Source organism: Varroa destructor, unplaced genomic scaffold (genome assembly GCF_002443255.2).
Source record: "Varroa destructor unplaced genomic scaffold, Vdes_3.0 BEIS01000007.1, whole genome shotgun sequence".
Classification (NCBI taxonomy): Eukaryota; Metazoa; Arthropoda; class Arachnida; order Mesostigmata; family Varroidae; genus Varroa; species Varroa destructor.
This window is the reverse complement of record NW_019211460.1, coordinates 13,654,032-13,681,025: the sequence shown is the minus strand read 5'-3', so window position 1 is coordinate 13,681,025 and position 26,994 is coordinate 13,654,032. Positions and strand designations below refer to the sequence as shown.

General features: G+C 38.6%; 1 protein-coding gene across 2 annotated transcripts; it reads right to left on the bottom strand.

The window, feature by feature from the left end:
• Positions 1–718: 718 nt before the first annotated feature.
• Positions 719–25,859, bottom strand: LOC111254459 (activator of 90 kDa heat shock protein ATPase homolog 1). Of its 2 annotated transcripts, XM_022815328.2 has the most exons (9): positions 25,630–25,859; positions 24,223–24,302; positions 23,379–23,613; positions 22,158–22,264; positions 21,764–21,911; positions 21,089–21,222; positions 20,464–20,671; positions 3,075–3,157; positions 719–2,177 (listed from the first exon to the last, which is right to left on the bottom strand). In XM_022815328.2, exons 2-9 carry the CDS (start codon positions 24,300–24,302, stop codon positions 2,111–2,113), a joined length of 1,062 nt encoding a protein of 353 aa, XP_022671063.1. In that variant the 5' UTR covers positions 25,630–25,859; the 3' UTR covers positions 719–2,110. The 2 variants fall into 2 exon arrangements, with proteins under 2 accessions (XP_022671063.1, XP_086830278.1); XM_086974152.1 differs by lacking the exons at positions 719–2,177; positions 3,075–3,157 and adding an exon at positions 17,259–20,164.
• Between the last annotated feature and the right edge of the window lie 1,135 nt (positions 25,860–26,994).

Below are 26,994 nucleotides of genomic sequence, written 5' to 3'. Positions count from 1 at the left end.
CAGGAAGTAGGTAGAATATCAACTTTTGCGGGCCAAAATTCTAAACACTCATGTTAATACACATTCATCGATACCTGATTCTGGGAGCCAACAGTGACGCCAAACCATTAATTCACATTGTATTACCGTATCGGGCCGAATCAACAATTCCTATATATATATAATGTAATGAAAATTTAACACTGTACCTTTTAAAGTCTCGTTAAAATGAGCCAGCCAACATAATGGAAAATCAGGCAAGTAAGGAAACTAGGGCAGGTTGGTTCGAATTAGTGACAAAAAACCGAGTGTGACACGTTCAAAACTTCCTCATACATACTTTTACAAACTTGTACCATTATGTGCTAAACTTGGCAGATACTAGCCGTCTATCAGAGTCGGATACCAATCACTTCTTTCTCGACAAAATAAGTGTTTTTCAAAGTATACCGATTCACCTCAATAATGACCCCCCAACCTAAGCTCTTTTCTGAATCACCAGCCCATGCACCCCACCAGCATAAGTTGCAATTGAGGAACGCAATATAATTCTGTATGCACTCCATCGCTTTCTATTGAAGCAGTGGCCAGCTACATAGAAAGCACAATATCCATACTTGTTTCTTCTCGGATCGTTCTATAACATGCCCTCAACTTATGAGAATGAGAGCTAAAATTCATTAACTGCAAGCAGTTGGCTAGGCAGCTGAACTAGCCTGGAGAAAGAAATTGGCACATGAACTTTATCACAGCGAGCAGAGCTTTATTTGAGGTATAGTATCCCGAAATGAAGCCTGTACAAACTAATCTCTCCTATGGGCACGAATTGTAAAGCTCTGCTTCTAAATCGAATCGGAGGAATTCTATTTGAGCAGTTCGGTTTTAAAGCTAGCCTTTTTTAGAATTTTAGCAGGAACACAATTCTCCATTTACTGGGAAAGTAGAGTTTTGGACTAATGTTATAAATGGTCCTTATGTCCTTTTTTTCGCTCAGGTATGCTAGTGTTGGAGGGTCCCATATATGGTCTTTTTTTAGGGTTATGATTCGCGTATTTCTATTTGATTTCGGTCAGCACCGTGTACTTTCATCATACTTCAATTGAACATTCGTCTGGCATTGTTGGTAACTTTTCTTTCTATTTTTTTTTTTATTTCTTTCTCCCAACGTAAGTGCACAATATTGGTAATGTCTAGAAGACATTATACTTTCGACCGCAATCGAGAGTAAAAACCAATAAGCTCGGCTGTTTTATAGATGCTCTTGCCCGCCTGCTTCCCGAGTTCGAGAGAAGCCAAAAAGTGAAGTAGAAAAAGCGTTCATAAGCAGTTGAAATGTGTGCCGGTCTCTTACGGATCGCAACTCTCTCTCTATCATCTTGTGATTTTTTTCAACTATCATATAGTTTTTGTCCTCTCGTCTGTCAAGATGTCATCAGCTGTGAGTATATTTATAGGGCTTCTACTTTCGTTTCCACCAAAGTTGTTTCTCATTTCATTTGTCAAGCGTCAGCAACAGGAAGTAACACTGGAGGAAATCTACCACCTCGGTATCGGCAACAGTCTCTGTTTCCAGCTTCGAAACTGAACATTTCTGATGATGAGCTGCTGATCAATCTGACGTATGGCTGAATGAGTTCGGGTTTGTCGCGGCACCGTCTGACGCATCTGCGTCTTATATCCTTCTTATTTTTTTCGTTTCTGTTTCTTTTTTACAATCGACTATACCATCTGAATTGGACATTTTTCTATTGTTGCGGTATTTTTCTGTTGGTTGATAACGTTATACTGGGTAGCAATAGCGGCAGTGATTTAGCAACTACCGCTGCTAATGTCATTGATTCGGTAACCGGGTAACCGGGGATATCAGTCGCCAAGTGTTTACCCGTTTCTAGTCATAGCATCTCGTATCATCCATTGTGTGGATAGTAGTATACATCCCTTCGTTATTATCGTATTGGTACTATTATCACACGAGAGACAACGCCACTCCATCTTTTTGCAGTATCGTCTCCATTTTCAAGCACTTTTCTGTTTGTTCATTTATTATTTTTATTATTATTAGTATAGTTTTTATTATTGTTATTATCCGAACGCAACAATAATATTCAGTTTGCTTTTTCTTTGCAATAAATTAGAAGCCGCCGGAGCTAAGAGTCGCACCGAAGCTGAACGTTCGTTTGATTGCGTCAAAATAGTACCTGTAAAAATAATGACAGAAACATCTTAATTTCCGTTAGGTTACGCCGCATCTAAAGCAATTTGTTTATATTTCTAAAATAAGTACACAGTGGAACGCGCATGACCATGACCATGGCAACTCGAAGCGTGGTTTAATTTTTGCCATGGTCTGATTGTTTAAACTATGTCGTAAACTGACATAGTTGAGTATATTATTAGAAACTTGGAAAGTAATAAAACAGTATTTTGTATAAACACTTGTTACTTTAACACATTTATATTTGGAGCGCCACTAATAGTTCACAAAAACTCGCATAACTGGACACCACTATCGACTTTAGGTTTAGCCCCGAAAAAGCTGCATCAACTAAAGTTGAACACGTAATATTTACTCATAGGCCCTACATTGGATTAAACTGTCCTTAATTTATGGTGTCAGCCGGTGAGTTAAAACGACAATTAATGCGATCTAAACTTCTTGAGCGAACCGCTACCGAAAGGCAGGAATGCAACTTTCTTGCTTGCATATTATTATCGATTTTATCTCTTCAAATTGAAAAGCTGTAATACATTGAGACATTTTCTTATGCGGCAAGTGTATTTAAATGAACACAATAGAACCTGTTTTGTCCGTTACTCATCGTTGTAGAAAGGCCAAAAGCATATTATGCCTGAATACTTTAGATGATCGAATCCGACGCAGGGAGTACTATTCATGAAACATTTGTTTAGTAATAAGCTATATATGTCATGTTTCTGAGCATCAGATTGCCTACAAACTGCTCTGAATTTGACTGGTTCCCGCTATGCCCTCTTAACCGAACCGTTCCGCCGGTGTCTGCTCTATGATATTAAAGGCAACTTACGCAATGTAAGTTTGCGGACTGCTCGCTTTCCTTGCACCACATCAAACTTACCTCTGCCAGCCCGCCTGGGTACGTTCGACTTCGTCTTCTGGAACCCCCTTCTGAACCAATTTTAACTGGCTAGAGTCGCTCGTCTGAAATACCAGAACACAAGAACAGGTGAACGGCCCGTCTCAGCAAATACGATATGCTTATTGTTGTAAAATAAACCGACAAATTCTAGAATTTTTACATGGTAACGATAGCGTTTCTGAAACCTGGCTTCTTATTTTAATTTAAAAGAGCTGAACTACCAGAACACTACCATGCGGTAAATTCTTGATTAAGTGAAACTCGGTATCGGGCTTACGTTGACCTTAACGTTAGACAACACAAACCCATTAAGCTGGTCTATGCAAATGTAATTGCAATCGTGGCTAACATTATGGAGTCATTACTTCGAGCAACATAAAATCTGACATATTCATTGAGAGCCATCATTACGTATAACACAGCTCCAAAAAAGCAAGATGCTGAAAAGAACGACGGATATGCGACCAGTAGAGATTATACCCGTGCAAGCATTAGGAAAGCACTATCGATGTTGACCTGTATTCCGGAGCCGACATCTGCGCATCGGAAGGAAATAGTGCTTTTGTGAGATTTCACCTGAATTTGCCGCTTATGTAACATCGATTCGTACTTCTATTCCAATATCGATGAATCCCTTCTTGCTTACCAGGGCACCTTCTACATTCGCCCAAGCAGAGTGCTTTCGAATATACTGCGTGCATATACATTCTGACCTCTGCTTAGTATAGAAACGCTCGATGTGTATCATTCAAATCATAAATGCAGTTGATAGCCTTTCGGTCTTTTAACTATTTATGAAAAAGATTATCATAATTGCTAGTTTTTGCAACGCTTCGTCTCGATTGTGACTGCATTTTACGTTCTCTTCGTAGTGTCTATAAAACTAAAATATACGATGGCAGCTGACACCACCTGAGCCACTCTAATAGTTAACCATAGTGCCATAGTCGATAAATTTCAATTTGAACTTATTCAACTGGGCTGATGTCAAGTACGGCACCGAAGCCCAACGTCGCTGCTAGCAACAACTATTCATAGCCAAAGCAATACTTCGTTTTACAACGTCTCCGTAAGCAACTTTAAAAGCCTCAACGAAATATCTTGCATTTGATATTTTGTATTATTTGTACCGTCGGTCTTAAATGAGCATTACCAAAGAGCCACATACTCCTGGGGCCTGCGTTAGATACTTTTCTACAGTACGCATGTCTTTATTACTTTTATCTTCCTATATTATATGTTTGTTGTACAATACTAAATGAATTCAATCATATATGTCAGAACGCTTAAAAGAAATTTTCTATAATATTTTTATAAAGCAAACAAGAAATTCGTTTAAAAAATCTACATTAATCCAATTGTAGCCACTTGAGTAGGTAGTGCCTCTATAAATAAAAAGATGCTTTTCTTTCACCAGCTGCAATTTTGAGCCGATTGTAACTTTTTGCCGATCAACCTCTGGCATTTCGATGGCACCAAGCCACATTTCGTCTGTAAAGTTGACGATAGCGGCGTTCGTTTGCCGAGCATCGAACGAGCAAAACCTCAATTTTCTGTTCCCTGCAACCGCCTCTGCTCCTCCCTCTTCCTGGTCTCCTGCCCTCGCGGGTAAGTAAAGCGATAGGGTCCTCGGAAGTACTCCGAAAATCGTTCACGTGTAAACTGAGCTAACGACCATAGCGTTCTACAGTAGTTCATCCGACCCTTTAGTAATCACAACGCTGAGGAAGATCTTTTATAACGGCTAACGACATACCGTATCCAAAGGCGTCCGCCTCTACCACCTATCGTTTAAGTGAACTGTGCTGGGGGGCGGACATCGTCGCCCACATGAGAATTTTCGATATGCACACCGCGACTTGACGGCTGCTGTGAAACAAACTTATTCGCTGAGGCGTTTGTGGGCAGTAGCGATTCTTATAGCGGTGATTGGTCGGTCATGGCATATTTTCGTATTTGCAAAACCTCCGCTATCGTAGCGTAGCGGTGTATCATGCGAAAAAGATCATTTTAAAGGCGACATAAAGATATGATTGTCAGTTTCAAAAAACAGACACCGTTCGTTCATTCACCAAACGTTGGCCATTCATATAAGATACATGATTGCCCCGTCCTCCATTAGAGCTCGCTGTTCGGCGCACGTAACACACATCTATCTTACCAGGACTATATACCGCTACACGCCAGCCCTCTCGGCTATTGCTGCAGATGGATTTTCCACGGGACGCCCGATGCAGATATATCATTTAAGATTTGTCAGCGATACTTACACAAGGAATTCTGTTAATTTCATTTATAACATACAAAAAGGGAGTAATTTCAGCGATTTGGTGATACTAACGATGTTTGGATATCACGCTAAGTGAGTGGAGATATACCCAGCAGAAACTTTTTTGAAGACGAGCATACGCACATGTCATTAACATCGTATACGGAGCAGTTTTCCTGAACCAACGCTCTTACTTGTGAGTAAGGCAGTTTTGTGAAACTGCCTACCTAAAAAAGCACTGTATTCGAAAAGACACATACACCCTGGCGTGAGGCTATTTTCTGTGTGACCGTTTCTATTAGTAAGTGACAATGAACTCTTTTCATCATTCTTGCTCAAGATAATCTACCTGCCACTTTACAGCGTATGAAAAACGATCCTGATTAACGGTATAACTTAACTTGAGAGGTAACTGCCGTACTGCTTCATTGTCGCAAGTATCAACCTGATGACAATACATTCACATTTGGGTTAAACGCAACTTTGGTTGTTGAGCATGCATTGTTAGAGGCACTCTCAGTTTAGGACTTGATGCCCTGGCACGATGAGGTGCTTTCTACAAGCTTGAAAATCTACTTAGAGTTAGTCCTCTATGTTAGGGGTTTCCAGGCGCATCATTAAACACAGAGTACTAAAGGTGTACAGCAGCAAAAGTATTTATTACGAAACACCATTTATTAATAAAAACCGACTTCTCATACTTGCTTTAATAATAACATATTATTAACCGCTGATCGTTTGTTATTATCGTCAGTACGCGATGCACTGACCTCTAAATTTTCGAACTTTCTCACACGCTTCAATCTTAGTTTCGATTGAAGTATACAACAATATTATCTATGACCTTTTACCATTTGAATGGTAACCTATTTGTGCTGCAACTGTACAAGTCTAGCGTACAACACGGATTTCGACGTGTTGAAGTCTTAATTTTTCTCTGGAGAAACTGCCGACATTTTAAAAAATGACTATGGGATTAATATCTGGAACAGCAAACAGTGTTTAATTGCAACTACTACATTTCTTCTACGGTGATTTTTTCTGTGTAAAGTCGAGCCTTCTCTTGTCTTGGTTGATCAGCTTATTATGGATCTTTTTCATTATGCCTTTTAATTGCTGACAGTTATTTCAGCCGTAATCAACAAACTAGGATCCATAAGTTCTTTTGCATAACAACTGCATGTGACCACCGAACTGGCGCTACAAGCTTCTGTAGCTATAGATTTTCATTCGAAAGATGTCTCGCCGCTCTACTTGCATCCATCATCCGATGTAACCGTCTGCGATTCTTGTAGCGGATACATTTTTCCATTACACGTTATAATGCGGTACAAAAATAGGTTGCTATGCTAATGTGAGAAAAAAGGTGACAGTGTTTTTATGTCTCCGTTTTTAATTCCCGTTCAAATCATACGACACTCACTGTGTTGTAATGTTTTAATGGCACTATAATATTTTCACTTCATAAATTTGGCCACGGTGAATTATGATGTCTTTATGTACACCAAACCAGAATGCTAACACCTGTGCGATTTGATTGACTTTCCAACTTTTCATTATTCCAAAAACTTTTCAAGCAATGACTTATGGTGTTTCTAATAGTAGAACTTTTACCTAGTACAAGATTTATATGGCGACCTGTTCCCGCCACTATAGTTTCAAGATGAAACTTTTTTGATTTTTTTTTTTTTTTTAATTTTTTCTTCATGGTTCAGTACAACTCGCTTGCTAAAAGTACAAATCGACTGTCTTAAATTTCAAAAACTACAAATGCATCTCGACTAGAGAAAATGACTAGAGTATAGCACTATTATAAAATATAGTCATCTTGAAATATGAAATTAATTTTTATCTCCTTTCATACTAAACGACTTAACCCAAATTAGGGATTCTTCTTTCGAATATACTAACCTCATGCGCAGCTGAGCGACCAATACAGATGTCACCATCATTTAGGGCGCACATAATTTGTTTCGTGCACAGCTCATGAGCGCTTGGTCAAGTCTGAATGTTTACGTTCCAGAAATTGGGCGATTTCGCGACAACCTCGATCACTAGCGAAGGCATTGATAGTGCAGGTAACAATGCTTTTAATTAATAACTCGACTACTACTGGCCCTTGTCAGAACTTTGTCTTTTCTAACTTGGTGCTGCTCCACCACATACACTCGTAAAGATAACGATGTACCGAGACAGCCAATGTGTAAAATTCACAGCCGTTGCTACGCGACGCAAGCAGATAAGGTTGAGGTATCATCTGCTGCGCAGGCACCCTCCAAGATCTGACAACCGAACTGGAGCTCACGCGCACCAGTTCGAGTAAGAATAAATTCTTCAATTGGAAAGGAGGGACCTCGGGCGATCCGTGTAGCATACGGGTTTGACAGAATTAGCTTCTACTCAGCTATAATTTATTGGGCCTGAGCGGTTGCCGAGGGGCTTTTAGTGACAGGACTATCAGTGTCTGAAGGCTCATAGGTTAGACCTCTTACCTATATTGTGACCTCGCCCGTTGGTATGGCCGTACGTGCTTTCAAACAGCTGCCAGCTGCCGGCAGATACTTGCTACGACTTTCCATTTTATACAAATGAAACAGTGTTACACAGCAGTTAGTACCTACGATTAAAACACTGAGCAATTTTAGAAAAATGCTTATGTGCACAATATGGATTTTTATGGTTTCTCGCAAATAAAAAAATTCAAATATATATACAATCTAAAACACTTTTCGATTGTATATATATTTGAACTTATTAGTTAGTTATTAAATTACATAGCTTAAAAAATTTTAATATGTTAAGATCACGAGAAAACGCTAAATATAAATTGAGGTAACGATAAAATTAATATTAGCTGCAAACTTCATACATCATTATATAGTACCAATATGATGCATGAATAGAGCAACTCGTGACTTCACGTTGGGACTGGAACAAGACAAGCGTCGATCATCCTTGGGCATTACTTAAACGTCATAACAGCGTTTCTTTAAAAAGTGTTACGCCTTTTGTGTCAAACTACTTAGATGATACCGCTAATAATCATGAAGCATGCGTGTCTAAAGTGTGTGCAAAGGTAATAGATGCTTCTATAGATTATACATACAAGCAACGAGGTTTTGCTAAATAAGACTGTTTCCGCATTACAACGATAGATCCGCAGGCTGTGCTACAAATTCCCCTAGATGATAAATGGCATCTATCTCATTGTACACTGAGGATCTAAAATGAGCGCTTAGGAAATCAGACGGGAGCCCAACCCAAGCGCACTAGATAAAGCTAGCTATAGGCAACCAAGCACCCCAACAGCAAAAAAAAACTTGCAATCTCAAATGATAAGGATATCAATCCTGCTTAGCTTTTTTCTTTAATAGAGAGACAGCCAAGCATGCGAACGTTATTTAATATATTAACGGCTCTTATCGAGGCGTGTGCAGCAGTTACCGCCGATAATGCTACTGTGAGAATGATGTGTTAGAGCACCTCTTGACATTAACGCGTACATTCTGTTAACCCTATTTTTCAAAAAAAAAAACATTAGCGCTACCTTCAGGTGGAAACGAAACATTTTGCTTCGTTTGAAAGTTCAGCTACGTAATAATTAATCTATGAGAACTAGGTTTGTTTCCTTTTGATGGACTTGATGACTTCAGATTACACAAACCCCATTAAGCTTTTTCCTTTTCCGTTATCTAATGCGAAGTTTCCTAGATCTTTATTTTCCTCTGTGCGAATCATGTCTGGCGTTTACACCTAATTATTGTGCTGAAAACAACGCATTTTTTTAGACAACGCGTTAGCAACGTATTTAGTACAACAGAAAACCTAAAAGATGCCTTCGTAGCCGATTGTATGAACCGTTAGTGAATTCAGACGCAAATTTATCAGGATTAACAGCACCAAAGCCTCACAAGTATAAGATGCTTTTTGCACTCTTTTGTCCTACCGTTGTGTAGAAAGGTGTCCATAGATCTTTCGAGACCGTCCTATTGCTAGATACCCACTTACTAGCTTGCGCAAACCCGGAGTAAACCTACAGCCAAAGAATTCGCTCGTACTAATGATTACCCTCATTATTTTGCTTAAATATTAGTTTTCCTATATTTTACCTAAGACAGTTAATAGATTTACTCATCTTTATAACGCATGCATAATAGGTTGTCGAAAAATTACTCAAGCAATATGAGTTGCATGGGATTGGCGTTGATATCATGGGAGTACTAAGATTTTAGTGTAAACTGTGTTAGAATTGCTGGAATTTAAATTTGAGATGAAAGAACAATGAAGACTGGATCAAAGGAGAAAAAGGGTGAAATTTGTAGAAGAATGCGTTGTATTTTATAATTTTCTAGCAATAAAGGCGCAATTTATGACTGAGATGCACTATCGAAAGCAATTGCCCAAAAATGGTTCTCTTGCTTTCGTTCGAGAGATTTCGATGTGAAGAATACTCTTCGTAGTAGAAGAAAGTTCGTAAGATTATTGCAAAGGTTGAGTAAGATCGACACGTGACTAGCCATGATATCTTCAAGGAACTAAGCATTCACTACCAAACAGTCTTACACCATTTGAAAAAAGCTGGCTGCAAAAAAAGGTCGATGTTCAGGTGCCGCTGCACGAATTGATGCAAAAGATTATTCTTGATCGTATTTCCATCGGCGAAGCTATACAGAAATGGAACTAAATCTAAATCGAACCATTTCTAAGGCGGCTGATCGCAGATTATACACGACAATAATGTGCAAATAAAAAGTGTTCCACGTTCTGTGGCAAAGCTCAGATTGGCGCTATAGAAAGTGATAAAATATGTTTGGTGGGGTTGGAAAGAAATTGCTTATTATAAATTGCTGCCGCCTAGTAGAACGACTGAATCTAGCCCCTTTCTCTCGACAATTATCAAACCAACAAAAGAAAATTAGTGAAAAATATCGACTGGAACTAGTAAACAGAAAGGCGTCATATTCCTTAATGGCAATAGCAGACTACACACATCTTTAGCTAACCGGAAAAACTGAGAACATGTTTAAGTAACTAACACACTTGCCCAGATTTTACACCATTAGGTTACTGTATATTTCAGTCTCCGTAGAATTCGTTTAATGTAATGGATTAATAGTTACGGGATTATCGTGTTGTTAGAAAAATGACAGAAGGTCATCGACCAAAGCAGCGAATATCTAGATTAGTAATATTATTTTGGACATGAAAGGGTACTTCAATTTTGGCTCGAAAATAATTACTACTCCTTTAACAACCTAATATAATTGTTTTAACGCCACGCGCAAGACTTTAATGTTATAATTTTGTTAACCTTGAACTCGATTGCTTCGAATGCTCGCAGCACGTCACTATCCTTTTGCCGTCCTTCTCGCAGAATGAGATCCATTGCATGCTATTCGGCTGAGTAAGCTGCATGATGGCCAAATAATTCGAATAAAAATGCACGATAGAAAACGGCGCAATACAAAGGCTCGATTCAAACCGAACCAAACTAAAAGAACAAATTCAGACGTTCTCTGTGTCTCCTATGTGTACAACAACGAGGCTAGAAAGCGATACGAAGGGCCGAACGTTGAGCAACCTGCAAACGACTGAAAAGCCGTTCAAGACAGCATCTTTCTACGCTTTTGCCTTGCTTTGTGCCCTTCTTGCTACCATCTAATAGCATCTTCATCTAGATACAACAATGGCAGTACATAACAGGCAGCAGACACAATCTTCGTAAACAAGATCAATCAGCCCAGAATCTCTGTGTTATCGATACACTTCGATGTCAATCACTTTCGGTATTGTCACGCAAGGAATGGAACACGGAGCGAGGCTTAAAGGATATTTGTGTAGCAAACATGTACCTGTGCACACGTAGGGCAGTTATGTCAGCGAATGATGTCAGTTGTTCTAATCTTCAATCGATGATAGGAAGAAAAAGAGAAATCGAATGTGTGTGCGTGATAGGCTTTGACAGAATCGAATCACTCTTTCATTCAAAGATAACAACGAAAATCGCTGGGGAGGTGAATCTGTGAAATGCACTGCAAGGACTCAATGTAAGGGGTTGTAAGGCGCTGCTGACTTAGGGACGAGATTCCGTTACTGTGTTCCTCTCTCGTTGATCGAAATACTGGAAAGAGCTATCGCTCGGTGAAGGCAAAGCTATTCAGGGAAATATTGAAATCGCGCAAGGAGAGGAGGTACGTTACCAGAAAGGGTAAAGATATCATGGCCAAATCAGAGCGAACGTAAAGGACAGAAAGAATAACAGTTGCAGGACAGCAGTAGGTTTTAAGCTGTTACAAGCGAATCTAGCGGACCTTGAAATTAAATAACTAACCAATTGGGGTAGAATGATGATAACTTAATTGGGGTAGAATGATGATAACTTAATTGGGGTAGAATGATGATAACTTTTTAACTAGTTGGGCTAGAGTGATGATAACTTTTTAACTAATTGAACTAGAATGATGATCTGAATGTGTTGGAGCACATTCTTTTCCAAACTTCTCCCAGCGCTTTGGATAACCACATACCAACCACTTGCTATCCAATATATAATTTCTCTATCTGTGGCTTCCCGAAGTAAATCGTTACTGCGATATTCTTGGCCATTAGTTGCCCTTTTCAGGGCATAAAGAGCTCCATAATCATACGGATTTATATTGGGAGGGTAAGCGGATTAAAGCCAAACGTTGAATTTTCCTTAACTCAACGCAGGGTGTAAGTGAGGCATGGCGGTAAACTAGCAGACTGCATGCTTTTGATTGCTAACTACTACGATTTTGATTGCTACTAACGCGATCCACGAGTTATAACGATAACGAGAAACTCGAGGTAGCGGGACATTCATTGTTTCATTTTCGGCATATATCTCTTAGTAGCAAATACCCAAATAAGTCCATTACAATTACTGTTTCCTTCTTCGCTCGGAATCTTTTGAATATTGCCACCGAACGTAATTCCCTTCCAAGGCGACGCCATTCTCTTACCCGGTCCCTCTCTAGTTGGCGACAAAAACTGAACCATGTTTCGTACATGCTAACCATATGCTCCAGGTGGGTTTTTCGTTGATAAAATTTCGTAAATTGCGTGGAATTGGAATAAACCAAACACATTTTCATTTAATTCGCCGGGACCCATTTTTGTTTAGTTTCCACATTTTCAGTATTTAGGTCGCAATTCTGTAACACGCTAACATGTGAAACGCTAGTTTCGGCAGAGAAAACGCTTGGACTCCAAGCTCTGCTTGCACTAGTTTTTTTTCGGTTGCAGCAATGCATTTTTGTCCTTTGGTTCTTGACCTCTGGTCTTTGTTGATTTTCAATACCCCGATATATCCGTTCCCAAAAAAAGTTTGCATGGTTCGCATTCTGTGGTCTCGTGTAAGGCCTCCTTTTATTCAAAAAAAATTTATTCACCAATCTTCGATGATAATTTCCGCAGCATTGTAGCTTTCGAGGAAGAATAACCTCAGTAGAATAAAAAAAAAAGGTAGAATAATCTTAAAAACCAACGTTTGACAGTCAAACGTTGCCTTTTGAGATAATTGTTTTTTTGAGAACGTAATTTTTCTCGTGAACCTGAAAGAAATATTTGGAGTAACTTAACCATTTTTTATAATTCTCTAGAAGACTGGAATATTTACCAGGCGAATTTTCTCTGCCAATGTCACGTAGTTTACCAGTAAAATCCGCTGGATTTGCTCGTAACAGCCTAATACTTTAAATATTTTATTTCATTCGAATCGCTGTTTCTCGTCGAAGAAAATGTGTCTAATTGCCGGTAATAGCAAAGGCAATTGTTTGTCTATTAATATGCGATTCTTTTCTGGGCGTTTTTAATTCGCTCTAATAAATTGTATATTTAACTAATATAGCCTAGTGCATAATCAGCCTTCGTTAACACCACACGTAAGTTTTGTTCTTGAATTTGTCGCTTACTCAGCATTGATTTTCTTACCAACATTGTTTTCCCGTATGTTAAGAAACTAAAATCTTTGAGCAGCGCCTTGTTTACATAGGCAGCTTGTGCTTACATCTAAGGCCTTCTTTACAACTTTTTTGCAACAGAATCTCTGCTACATTGCTTGCGCACTTCCATCAAACTGTTATGCGAAAAACAAGATGAATGAGAGAGTACATTTTTTTTTAAATGGGGCCTGCACAACGTCTGTTTCATATATAGGTAACTGCACGACGTCTCAATATAACTGCAACTAAATTTCTAATTGTGTCTAGTGTTGTTAAGACTAAAACGTAAATTTACACCTGGCTATAGTTGTTAAGACAGCTTGTTTACTTGCTTGTTACAACAATTTCATCGTGAGGTTGATTACTTTTTTTTTCGATCGGTTTTAACCAGTGACTTCATTTCACGGCCGACCAATCAACACCGAAGCATTACTGAAAGCAGTTTCCCTGATCCGATCTTCTGCCGAGTTATTATTAACCCACAGGTGCACTCACAGTGCAACGGCATGTCTTCACGTTTAAATCGAGTGTTGAAGACGCTTACTTACAATATAAAACAACCTTTTTGTGAAATGCCCATATGAACCTAATTATAAAAAAAAGATACTACCGTGATTCTTGGTCTACTTTGCAATTAACGAGAATGAAAAGTGAAGACCAAATAATAGATACAGTTCATCACTTTTACCTGTTTGTACAATCACTATGTGTGCTTCCATCGAACAAGTCTGGAACAGACCTATCATACATGTTGAGACTGTATTGTAGCAACGCTGGTTAAGTTAGCAACTTCATAAACGCACAAAACTCTCTTCATTATTGTTTATTGCGATAGCAGGCGTAACCACTAGGTCGGATCTGTTTAGAAGGCAAGTCTGTGACAATGATATATGAATAACATGTAATGTAGTCCAACAAATAAAAAGTTGGCAACATTATTTCGTACGGCATCTATTAAATTTCGTACGTCGCCTTTGTCCGGCATCAATAGGATTTTTACCTTCTTTTTCGCTATACCCACTCTAGCATTATCGTTGACTAACATATAATGGTTGTCGCATAAAAATTTTACTCTCCCATCCTCCAACCTTGCCGCAGCTCGTAACTCCTCAATCATCTTTGTTATATGAAGTCCTCGTACGTGGCGGTGACCACAATCCGATTTCAAAATCGCTCACGAGTCACATCCGCCAGCTTAGTGACCGTAACACAAACCCTGCCGTAATTTTCAATAAGAAAAAGCTTCAACGACTGAATCACGACAATTACGCTGCCGTTGAGCAAATCGATGCTATTCTAAAAGAACACTGCATAGCTGCCAATCAAAGATTGACTTTCCCCACAAAGATAACTCATTTCGTGCCACTTTGTTTTGATTCCAGCGTCCCATAAGCACCTTAAGCAAAAACAAAAGCTTCTGCTAAGCTTCATACCACCGTGTGTTCACACACGGATACATTCTTAGCAGCTCGGAAAGCGCATTCAGCCGACATGCGTCTGCCTACAATCCTTTTCTAACAACCCCCACAAACTCGTACGCTAATGAACATTTTCTAAGCAACCAGCACTCACATCGTTGTGAGCACATCATATGAAGGCCCCTAATACCAGACACTCAATTTATGCTCCTTCGTTTATATTACTCCTCAAGAACTTTCTTAACTTGTGTACTACTATCCAGCGCAAACTGGCACTTTTAAAGCAAGGTCCTCGCGACTTGACAGACCCGATCACCCCGTCATTCCCTACTAGAAAGCCGTCTGCGTCTTACTACTTTCCGCTGTGAGGCCATCGGCAGGCCGGAGAGGGAAAGCAATTTGCTGTCTAATAGAGTCGATCTCAACCTATATTATTTCAGAACAGGACGAAGACACGTCGCCACAAGAGGGGATCGGGCCTTCCCGTTCCATGGATAGCTATAGAATAATAGTACTGGCGAGTACAAAGACCAAGCCAATAGCCTATAGATTCCAGGCGTAGTTGATCTTAAAGGCGGTGCCACTTTCACCTCCATCCGTAGATCAGACAGCAAGCCAATATAGTGCAAACTTTAACTCCTTCTCTTGCTCGAGCCTGTACTCGCTGCCCAACGCAACAGCTCTCTCGAGTGCTGCCTTATCGCTTTCATCAAATATATTAGCTGGCCCCCATTTTCTAAAAAGAATCCTAGGGAATATGCGACTTTTGCTCGAGGACGAACTTGTGAAGAAGACGCTTGTTATTGTTAAAGGTTCTCCCCAACACAGACATGGCTGGCGTTTCAGAAACTCCAGCTAGCATTATCCCCTTAATAGTAATGTGTATTCGGATAAAATGATAGGCTGACAAAATTGCTTTTATAAGTTCGCTTTCGTTAAACTTTCGCAATATATTTTGGTGCTGAAATGCCGTTTACTCCATATCCATCACTCTTCAGGTATACAGTAGCATAGCAAATTTTAAAACCATTTTTAACACTGAGATTGGTCGTATCGAATATGAAGCACCTCTATGGTTTCCCGTGCTGCTAGCAGAATTAAGTCTAATTCAATAAAATGTTTACAACAAACACATCATAAACACTTAAACGCAGTTCCTTCTAAACAATTTCCTAGATATAGATTTACCAAGCGCTATAAATGTGAAAATCTAAAACATATCGTCATAAGTCTGCCACGATTGGGATCTTATTCTATTAACATTGAAGCAATAGTATACGCATGTATGGTGTTAGCTCCAAATGAACTCTGTCTGCGGTCAATCCTCTGCTACCCCGACTTTTAATACGGATTTGAAATATGGCCCAAGACGCGAGGAATATACAATATAATGCGACAGCAAGCAGTACCTTTCGGTCTGCCTTGGTAGATTCCTTGTGAAAACCCCTTGCAACCGTTGAGGCCTTTGACTTGTATTTAAATATATATATATATATAATATATATATATTATATATATATAGGAATGAAAAGCTCGTTTAAAAGTGTTTCAGTAATTTTTGTCAAATCGAACTGCATTGGCGTCACTGCTGATACGCAAACCCTTCCACGGAATAAAGTTTTATCAACATTATGACCCCACGCGAACCTCATCGTAAGAACTAAAACAAGCAAGAATATGTATTCCAATAATAATTTTTTTCTTGCAATAATTGCATATATGAATAATATCTAGCATGTGAGTCCTCTCTAGGTTAGAGGTTGCTATACGCGACCACGGTTTCACTTTTACTGTTGCCGCAACAAATAAGGGACTCTTCTTTCTTTCACCGCTTGAGATCTACACAATTATATTTTGAGAGAATAGTTTCTGAATATAAAGGAACGCGCTACCCACCCTGCTCTTCTATTATTCGACGCTCAAAGACAAGCCGACAGATAAGCACAAATTTTTCCGCGCAGGAAAAAAGGTGTGCAGGGTGCACAGAGCTCTCGTTACAGGTGTGTGCTTGACCTAAGGTGGATACACCTTCAGCGATATTTAAAAGCACAGACGACGAAATATATCTTTCCGCCAATGCCCCCGCAGTTCCAGGATAACACTCCCATTGTCAAACAATAAAACTTCGTTAAAAAAATGTTCGTCGTATGACAGCAGCAACCAAATTGAAATGAAATAGGACGCGGGTTCCTATAAAAAACATATCCAACCATTGTACACGCTCGTTTCGCTGAATCTGCACGAGGGTCCGTGCAACGCCTGTTAACCTTATGGGTTCCCTACATAGAGTACGAACCAGTACTACGAGCATTTCTACGACGGCTATAAAAACAATCCTATTTATAATATTGTATAATCGAACATAACCAATAAGAACAGTGGCAGTATAATAGGTGCAGTTAGGTACAGTGGATGGTGGGCATGTGCTCATTTAGTAAGGTTGCATTTTATAGGCACTGCTTGGCGGCACGTCGTCTCGCCCGTGATGACGGTAAGTAATTGAATAAGGACATTCCAGGTAATCACTGTGCTATAGATATATTTATCAGCTCCTATCTTTATATATGTACATATATATCGTTTCATACACCATTGGATAGCTATGACTGAATTAGTTCGCTAAGTTTGATCGGTAGCCAGTTTTACGAGTTTTTGACGTGTCCGTTATTTAGGCCTTACAAAATGAATGCCCGACAAGTATTGATAGATGCTATAGGTATAAAAAATAACTGCGACTAATGAACACCCCCCTGTTACTTTCCATTCAATAAGTGTTATATTTAAATATAAAGTGGCTTGAGCTGTAGAACTTACGGACCCTAGAGAGGTTGCAGATGTGTAAAATTCACATATTCAGTAAGTCCAATGAATAATACCATTCAAAACAGCCTTACATAGCTTAATAGGACAGCCATTCATTTGTAAAACTAACTTATCTTCTCATTAGCGCTTTATTTCGAGCGCACTCTATTCGATTTTGCTGTTGGACAACGGTTGCGAGGTCCTCATTACACCGCAGAAGCTGCAGTAACAGTTGATCGTAATGATGCATATGCTTGTAGTAAATACTCGTCTCGTCAAGGGGAAGAGGAGGCGTAGACTTTTAGCAAATCGAATTCGCGTACTTACTGTTCCCTTCTTCGCGCAAAAATAACGACATAAGGCTCGTTTTTAAATTCGAGCGTGTCGAATAAATATCATAGGTCGTTGCCCTCAAGAAAGCCTAGTTTCAACTATATATATATATATACATATATACTTGTACATTTAGCAACGGCGAATCCCACAAGTTACGTTTCATGCTGAATGGCCTTATATTAGCATGTATATGTATAGCGCATCAAGAAAGACATCTTTTGCAAACGAAAGATTTCACTTTAAGGTCGATTTTCTGTTCGCGACAGCTGGGTCGATGTTATAGAAAATCAGCTTTTTGCGAGCAAGTTTTTTTTTTTTTATTTATATAGCTACCAAGTGTCTACATGTTATTCTTATTCAATCTATATACTATTATGCTACTTATATGTATGTATGATCGGCAATAGCTTGATATATTCGGTACAATGTCTCAATATGAACTGAAACCGGAAACAGCTAACGTAATATGAAAATGTTGGTAGTAGAGCAAGTAAACGTTTTACTTCGCGGGCTCATTAGAAACGATATTTTAGATATGATAATATACCCTAATCCTCAAACTTCGATTTTTCGGAAATTTGCTGTTGTTTAAATAAAGTGAGTGTCGACTAATTTCAGTAATCGACGATGCCGCGTATTACCTAACTGCAAACTGAAACCTAATTCCAGAACGCTAGTCATAATAAAGGAGGAGCCTCTGCTACAAGCAAACATATCAAGATTTTAGGCTCACAATCTAGTCCTCACTTTTAGAAGCACTTTGGGGCCTGTGTTAGGTATTATATATATGCGTGTGTTTGTAGCTTCGCCTATTGGTCCACAGTAATAATACATGTACGCTTGCATTAAAACAAAACATGTGGAGGCGTGTCACTAGCACTCACCTCACCTAAAAATACACGAAGCTCGCACATGGAATCGAAACATCTCCACTTGCGTTCCCTATTGTTTACGTTTTAAGTAGTTATCCTCCCTCAGCTTTACAATAATAATTTGCGACGCAGAGAGCACGTTTTAGCTCAGACGAGCTCAAGACCAACGGGTGGTTTTTCGTTTGCTATACTACTAATGATAACCACATCACAGTCACAACAAACAACATTACACGCCACGCCAAGATCGCGCCCTTCGATAACAAAGACGATAAGTACTTCTGGGACACATAGTTGCACGCTTTCTCTGCTGATTTGATTGTTGTGAACTGAAACAAGTGAACATGCTAACTGCTATTGCTCTTCCTTTTGACTCAATCACGCTCTTCATTTTCAATCTGCGGTTTATTTCCGGCGACGTCCAGGCACAAGCTAAGCAGCTTGACACTAACTTGCCAGATTAGAAGGCACAATTTTTTGCTACCATTTCTACCGTTATCAATCTGCTGCTACGCCATTCTATAGGTGTTTCTTCTTTGATCCTAGACCTTCAACAGTTACCCGCTTGAATACTGATTAGAAATATATGAGCAATAAGACCGAACGAAAATGTGACAGATTCCGTAATAAACATGTGTGAGTTACTATTTAAAGGAAGCATTGATAGTACATGCATTTACGTAAGGAGATTCGTAACAATCCTGTTACTAAAGTATGATCATTAAGACGACCACAATAACCCATAACAACAATTTCCTTTCCCGTTATTTGCTCGGTTGTCTCAGCTTATTTGATTTCATATGCCACGTCCATTTATTTTGTTGTTCGTAAATCCTTCTCTAATACACATCATCCCAAAATATTAATGCCCTATCTAATGGTAGCAAATTGTTTAATCAAAATCAATAAAGAGACTTCATTTAACTTTGAGAACGCCGCTGGAGAAGAAATGCCGACAAATCCCTGATAGGTATGATATGACAATCATTTTCTGAGTCTCAACTGAGGCTGCTGTCGCAAAACGCAACATTTTATTTTCGCAAAGGCGTGATTCGAGAATTTTGAGCGACTCCGTTTCGAATCCGTCACTCCACTGTTGGGCTTGATTAACAACTGTTGTCTGGCATTATTCGTTCAGTCACTACCAGTTTATAGAAAAACTTCTTCAAGACTTTGTTAAAAGGCCAAGTCCACTTTTGCCTGTGTCCACAGTCTAAACTAATTAACCATTTGCATGAAATTAACAACTAAAACAATAGTCTACTTATCTCTTTGACACTTGTGGGTGGGACCTTTGTATATGTAATTTCTCGAACAATGTCGGCATCTAATATGTTTACACGTATATTTACCAGAAACATTCGATCATCTAAATATAATCAGTGCAACATGCCGCCTCTGATAATTCCTTAAATAAAAGAATCTAAACGTTAGAATAATGGCATAGATAAATAGATAGCTGCAGCAGGGACCTCGGGATTAATCAACGTCGTTTCCTATTTTTCTGTGCCGATTTCCCGCCGCCCTTTGATAATGACACAGTTCCACTCCTAATTATATACATGGACAGCTAGTCTACTGAGTGCTCGCTCGCCCAACTCAAGACACTCGGTGATTGCGACTGTGTGATCGATAGTAGTGAACATGTATTCGAATACTTTGACCAAGAACAAATCACTTTTCAGTTGTGGGTTTAACAGTACTTACTTCTTCGATGGTGATCTTTACAAAAGAGTAATGCTCTGCAGGCCAGCTTTTGAAGCGCCACTCAAATTCGAGTTCGTTTGGTGGCACGAGTTTCAAGAACTTCCCACTGACATTCGTGTCGAGCATCTGGAAGTGACCGCCGACATTAGGAATCACTTGTGCGGCACCTTTAGTAAAAGCTTGGACCATTTCTGGAACCGTAAATGCCCTACACGCAACAAAAAACGAAATAAGTCAATTATTAACTAATAAAGCGATTGTGTTCAATTAACTCGTGAATTTTGCAGCATTGAGACAACAGATCACGATTTGTAATTACTAAAGAGAAGTCGTAGAAAATTGTTTGTCAATTGCTACATTGTTTGACCTTCTTTGCGTACGTTATTGCGAGACTGAGTCACAGGGTGTAAAATTTTAGAGAATGCCTAACGAACTAGTTTTTAGTGGCGTAAAAATAGGTCTCCAGAAGAAACCAAGTGCTTCAATAGGCTTGAAGACGTTCTCTATTTAAGCATACAACAAAAAATTGTCGCTATGATTCCGCTCGCCAATTTACAAAGAGATCCATCTATTGACAGCCTACCGAATCCGTGACATATCTAAGCGTTCAAGTCTTTGGTCTTACCTGTAGAGCTCTTCTGCCCTACATTTGAAATCTTCTTTCATTATCAGTTCTTTCGTCGAGATTTTGATACCAGAGCACTGCTCTCCCGACTCTTTCGGTTTATACGTACTACCCTTATTTAGTTCGGTCTTTCCCTGAAATCAGAATTTATGCAGATTAGATAATCTTCTACCGAATTAGAATTTGACGCATTATTAGCAATTCTGTCACGGGGCCTTTATTTTTTATTAAGAGACGACGGGAAGCACAACTTTGTACAATAAATTCATATCCATTTTCCTAATTCACTTTCTGCCCTAAAATTTGTGTTCCGGTTAGTGCGAGCCAGGGGTATTTTCATGAAAACGTGGCCCTATCTTGACAATTATAACCACGTATCTTATTATTATTCAATTCTTCCAGGAATATATCAAGAGCCTGATCAAAATTGTTTTTGTTTAATTTAGTACCATTTTGATATTAAGAGTTCCGATTGAGCAGACATCTGCACTAAAAAGTTGTAATGCTTATCGTAAGATCGTTTTTACAAACAGCGCTTCATCAGATATGCTGGATTCAACCCCCATAGCATTATATTTTTCTGAATAAACTGACATATATACTTGTTATTGCACATAATGTTTAGATTCTCTATAGATAAAACTGTGTTAAGTCATCTTCATAAAATAGTCGTACCTTGGTGGCAGTCGAGTTCGCACCAGACGGGGTAACGCCGGAAGCTTTCCCATCCTTTGTAGGCAAGATTAAACCTTGGCTGAAATCCATTTTGAGCGATGACACATATTCATCTAATTTGGAACGAATCACTTCAGTGCCTTTCGACCTGTTACACCACAGTGAACAACAATTGAAGAGAAAAATTTGGTTTGGCAATAAAATAATATGAAATATCAAAAGCAAAGTATGCTGTTGTTGTCACTTAAGACTCGGTATCAAACTTCAAGGACTTGATAGGGTTTCCCTAGATCGATATAATCATCCCTAAATAGCCATACTCTCATTAGGCCTTTCGTTTGCATCAAAAAACGTACACGGTAAAGTAAGTGAAAAACGATGTAAATGCACGTACCTCATCATGCCCTTGATTTTTTCTGGAATCGCCCCCCGGTCAGGATCGACAAGAGTCACATTCACGCTCACTTCATGTATATCATTTTCATCGGAAAGGTTTGGAATCTGAAGGATGAATAGCAAAAGCAATTAAATATGACGAAAAATAAGGCTTAAATAAAGATAAAATAGGTTCAAAGATCCTACTCCTAGATATAATAATGTCGGTGGCATAACTTCCTTTCTATGCCAGGCCTCAATACCATTGTTTTAACATCGCTTTAAAGAACAGTACAATCTGGAGGAACCGAGAAGATAAAATATTTTCTTTGGACCCTTACCAGAGGATCAAAATGTGTTTACGTTCAGATTTGGACCAGAACTATTTCTGTTCTTCTAGTTGGTTGCCTACCACGTTGACGCTGAACCAATCGCGACCATAAATACGTAACCCTTCTGTTTGTCAGGAACCAAATACGGTCCAAACAACTTGCATAAATTTGCAGAACTTGCTTAAAAACTTCATCTTGTAAATAATTTAAACTCAGACTGTGACTGTGCATTTCATGAGAAGCCAGCTCTGATCATGCATCACTTTGTATGTGCCAGAATTTTCTTGCGAAAAGTCTTACCAAGATAGAAATGTTTTTAATAAGTGATAAACTGGTATTTTTTTTCATTTAATATATATATTTAGTATATATATATATATATATATATATATATATATATATATATATATATATAGAATTTTACCGATAGTATTCTTAATATTTTTCTATTTGTGGTTATTATGTTTGAGAACCTAATCATAATGATTCACTTGTAGGAGCTTTATATTTTCATATTCTAATAATCACTCCATAAGAACCGTTGGTGCGATTTCATACATAGTAAAAATTAATTTCTCATTCACTTCGACAAAGAAACATGTTGAGAACGCTAATGAACAATGAAAAATGTAGTCTCAGATATACTCTTTCTTGAGAGGTTCTAATTTTCGATGGAGCAACGCATCTAATAAGTCATATCTTGAATTGTCCCTCTATTGAACATCGTTTGAATAAATTGCGCAGAGGCAATTTTTGCACAGACCGCAAACAATAAATGCTAAATAATCGGCTCGAGCATCTTACAGAAAATTTAGATGATTTTTTTATTTTAACATTTCAGATATTCATCTATTGCAGCGTGGAGCACATTCAAACTTCGCTTATAGATGCAAACATTTTAAACCAACCTCTACACGTCCCTTGACGACCTGGTCACTTCCAGCACAGCGGCCCTCCCACTCCAGCTCGAGTTCCCATTCGTAGAAGAAAATCAGTTTTGCCTTCCTATTGTTAGCCGTGGCTTCACCCTCACATTTTTTCAGCTCCTTGATTTGGACACTCATGATCGAATCGTTAATCTCAAGATCGGAGAATAACGAGTGCAATTTATCTTTCGACCACTGGCACGCGTTTTTTTCCGTCCTGAAAGAGCAGAAAATTGACATGCAATTGCAGTATTGATCAATGACAAGTAGTCATAATACATAGTGCTGTCTAGATCGATACTAATATACCAAGAAGCATACCCGCTTTCTGCAGCGTATTTTTACAATAGGCATAAGCAACGAATGCGCTTGAAGTGACACAGTGATTTTATTAGGTTTGTATATGTTTATGCTCTCAAAATTGGTCTACGGATAGCCTCTTCGCCTTGGTAAGTCGCCAGCAATATAAAAAAAAAATTTAAGAATGCATTCCTCCAATACTGGTCCAAAACTAATTCAAATTAGTTAATCAGATGCTAAAAAATATTTCCATGGTCTAGTCCAAATGCGCTTGAAAAAGTTATTTCAGAGCCTTATACAAATGCCGGACAGCATTAAATGAGCAAACCGAAAAAAATCTCTACTGGAAATGGTTGGGTGAGCTTTTCATAAAACCTCTAATATTCCTTTTAAAAGCGTATGATTACGTTTCCGGCAAATACACCTGCTTTGTTTTTCTGGAAAAAGTAATTCAATGTGGTTTTTGTTTTTTTTTTATAATCCAAATGAGGAATAATAGTTTAAAATGAAGAATCAAATTTGGTACCAGTGCCAATTGTTGACGTTAGTGGCGTCGGGTCGCTCTTCAACAATCCATCGGGGGTCTCCTTCGCCCCATTTCGCCATCTGAAATCATTGACCACAATAGCGCAAAACAGAAATTAACGTTAGTACCAGATACAACCAAATAGCAACGTGATCATATGAGGAAGACAAGGCAGAGACGTCAATCTTGACTTTAAACTACGATCGATCACAAAAATTTGAGTGCGTAAACCTTATTCTGTTGCATGGTTGTGTTGAGGACTATTTCTCATTTAGTTAATGTTTATACAGTCTCGGATTTAAAAATAGAAATCAAGTGCCGACTTGTGAAAAAGAGTCCTTTTATATATGGAAAGATAGCAACATGATACACATGAGTGTTACAGATACACATCGTCAATACCGTAACGTTCGAATAAAATTGGTGCCTCGCTAGCAAAACGTGCAGTGGATTTCATTTGTTCGCGGCTCATTATTAGTAATCCTTGTAAATTCACAAACAATTCGGAAGGCACATGTTCTCACATAGCAAATATTTTTTTGTATCACTTTGATGCAGATGACTGATCCATTCGAGTGGTTCAAATTTTCATGGAAAATCTATTTCTTCGTGACTGTCTGTTGGTATCCGTAGCACCCAATATGCTTCTATTGGCTTGACTTTCAAGCATGTTCAGTCTTAGCACTCTAAAACTGACAGTTTTGTACAGTTATTGGAACAAAAAAATTGTCGATTTGTTGACGAGTCGTTGTGCCCAAAGACTATTTACCCAGTTTGTGTATTGATTTATATCACGTATTCCGAACCTATTCCATCATATGTTCTAGATCCTTAATAACTTCCTTAATAACTTAACTACAATTATGACTTACATAAACTTCTGAATTTATTGAGTTTTTCTAATTTCATCATGGTTAATAGCTATGTCACGTCTTGGTTGTCTCAATCTTCATCAATAATTTTAACTTGTTCATTAAAACATGCCACACATGATGTGCCCATTGGCTTTCTGTTTGTCTTTGAAATCATGTAAGTTAGCAGTCTGGCATTGACTTAACCAATATCGATGACCATCTATGCAACCTATAATATGTGCTAAAACGTGTACAATATAGTAGTAGTAACTCGGTCAGGTCTTTCTCGCCGGCAGAGAAGAAATAAGCAAATCATTCATTCTATGATGGTTTTTTTTAATGGTACATGTGCTACACTGCTGTTGATGTTGAATTGACAAGATCTGGGCTAACTTGACCGGAAATCCTTCTGGAACAAGATAATTGCGAACTCGGCCACCACAGGGTCGCAGCGAGGTTAAATTGGTAATCGCTATGAGCGTTCTAAATTCGAAGCCGCGCGAGCAACGACAGACCGTGGGTGGAATCGTCGATGGTTTTCCGGTTCTCCTACCTTGTGTCACGGTGCCTGATCGACGTGATTTCCAATACGTTACTCGTTCGTTAGCTGGGGATGTAGCGAAGCACGCTTATATACTCTCTAGTGTAGCACGTCCACACTCTAAATTACCCGCACACAGCAAGCACCGCGCTAAGCACCCACAAGCAAGCCGTGGTTATATACAGCTAACTGGTCACTAACAGACACACGGTTATGCTTGTCGCTGCGCCGCCGGGAATCGTCTAGAAAGTGCAGGAACAAAATGTCAACACAAACGCGTTCATTCGCGGTGGTGAAGGTCTCAAATGGCGGGAATGATTTTAAACGCAAAAAAAAGACCATTTCTGACACTACACCGGAGATTCACTAAGTCGAATTGTTATTATATAATAGGTCAGGAAAAAAAGATCGTGAAAACGTAACAAAACTACTTTCATTAGCTAAATTTGAAATATATGGTACTGGCAGCTGATGACAATTGAGCAAACCACTTAAAAGCAACACTGCTAGTAGGTTTTTAAGCATAGCAAGAACGCAAACAGAAAACACTAACCTTAAACAACAGAGATCAACTCCAATCAAAAGAATAACGATAATTTTTTCTCGGCCCTAACGATGACATGACGCCTTGGATGGGGGTTCATGTGATACATATGCAGGCACGGCGTGGTAAACTAAACAAATGAAACTTCATTATTGGAAAAGAGGCCGATTTGCATCTACCCTTAGTATTGCCATCTAAAGGTGTTTCATTTCGAATGTATCCCCAAGGAACCGTATTTGGAAGTCCATAAATTTGGTACCCTTTTTTAGCACTGTCATTTCCTCTCTATTTTGATTTTATGCAAAATGTTCGTGCGTGAAAGGAATACTAATTGAGATTAAGCGTAAAAAGAAACTTGCTGATTTTTGTTTCTCTTTGAAACCGCACAATTATTTGATTATTTGTACGCGAAGTTTAACGATCGTCTCGTGTGCTTTCAATTGTATTAAACATGTATTAGATTCTACACTTCTGGGGACACTAGAAAGCAAACTTATTTTTTAAAAATTGTCAACCTTAGTCGAGCATAACTTTCCTTGATAAGCATTAAAGATTTTTAACTTTATTAAACTTAATAGCATTAAACTTAATATTTTTTACTAATTTTTAAACTTATTTTTTTATAAGTTACAATATTATGTAAGTAAGTAAAGAAACGAATTTTTCTTTATTCATATCTACGAGACAAATCTCCATACCTGATAGATGTTTGGAAGATTACACGAAGTTCGGATCCAATTTTTCATTAAAAAGTTCCCTTTCAAGTCTTTCTCGCTTTATAAATCGTAATAATTCGGAGAGAGTTATAGGTCTCTGTACATTCCTAATCACTA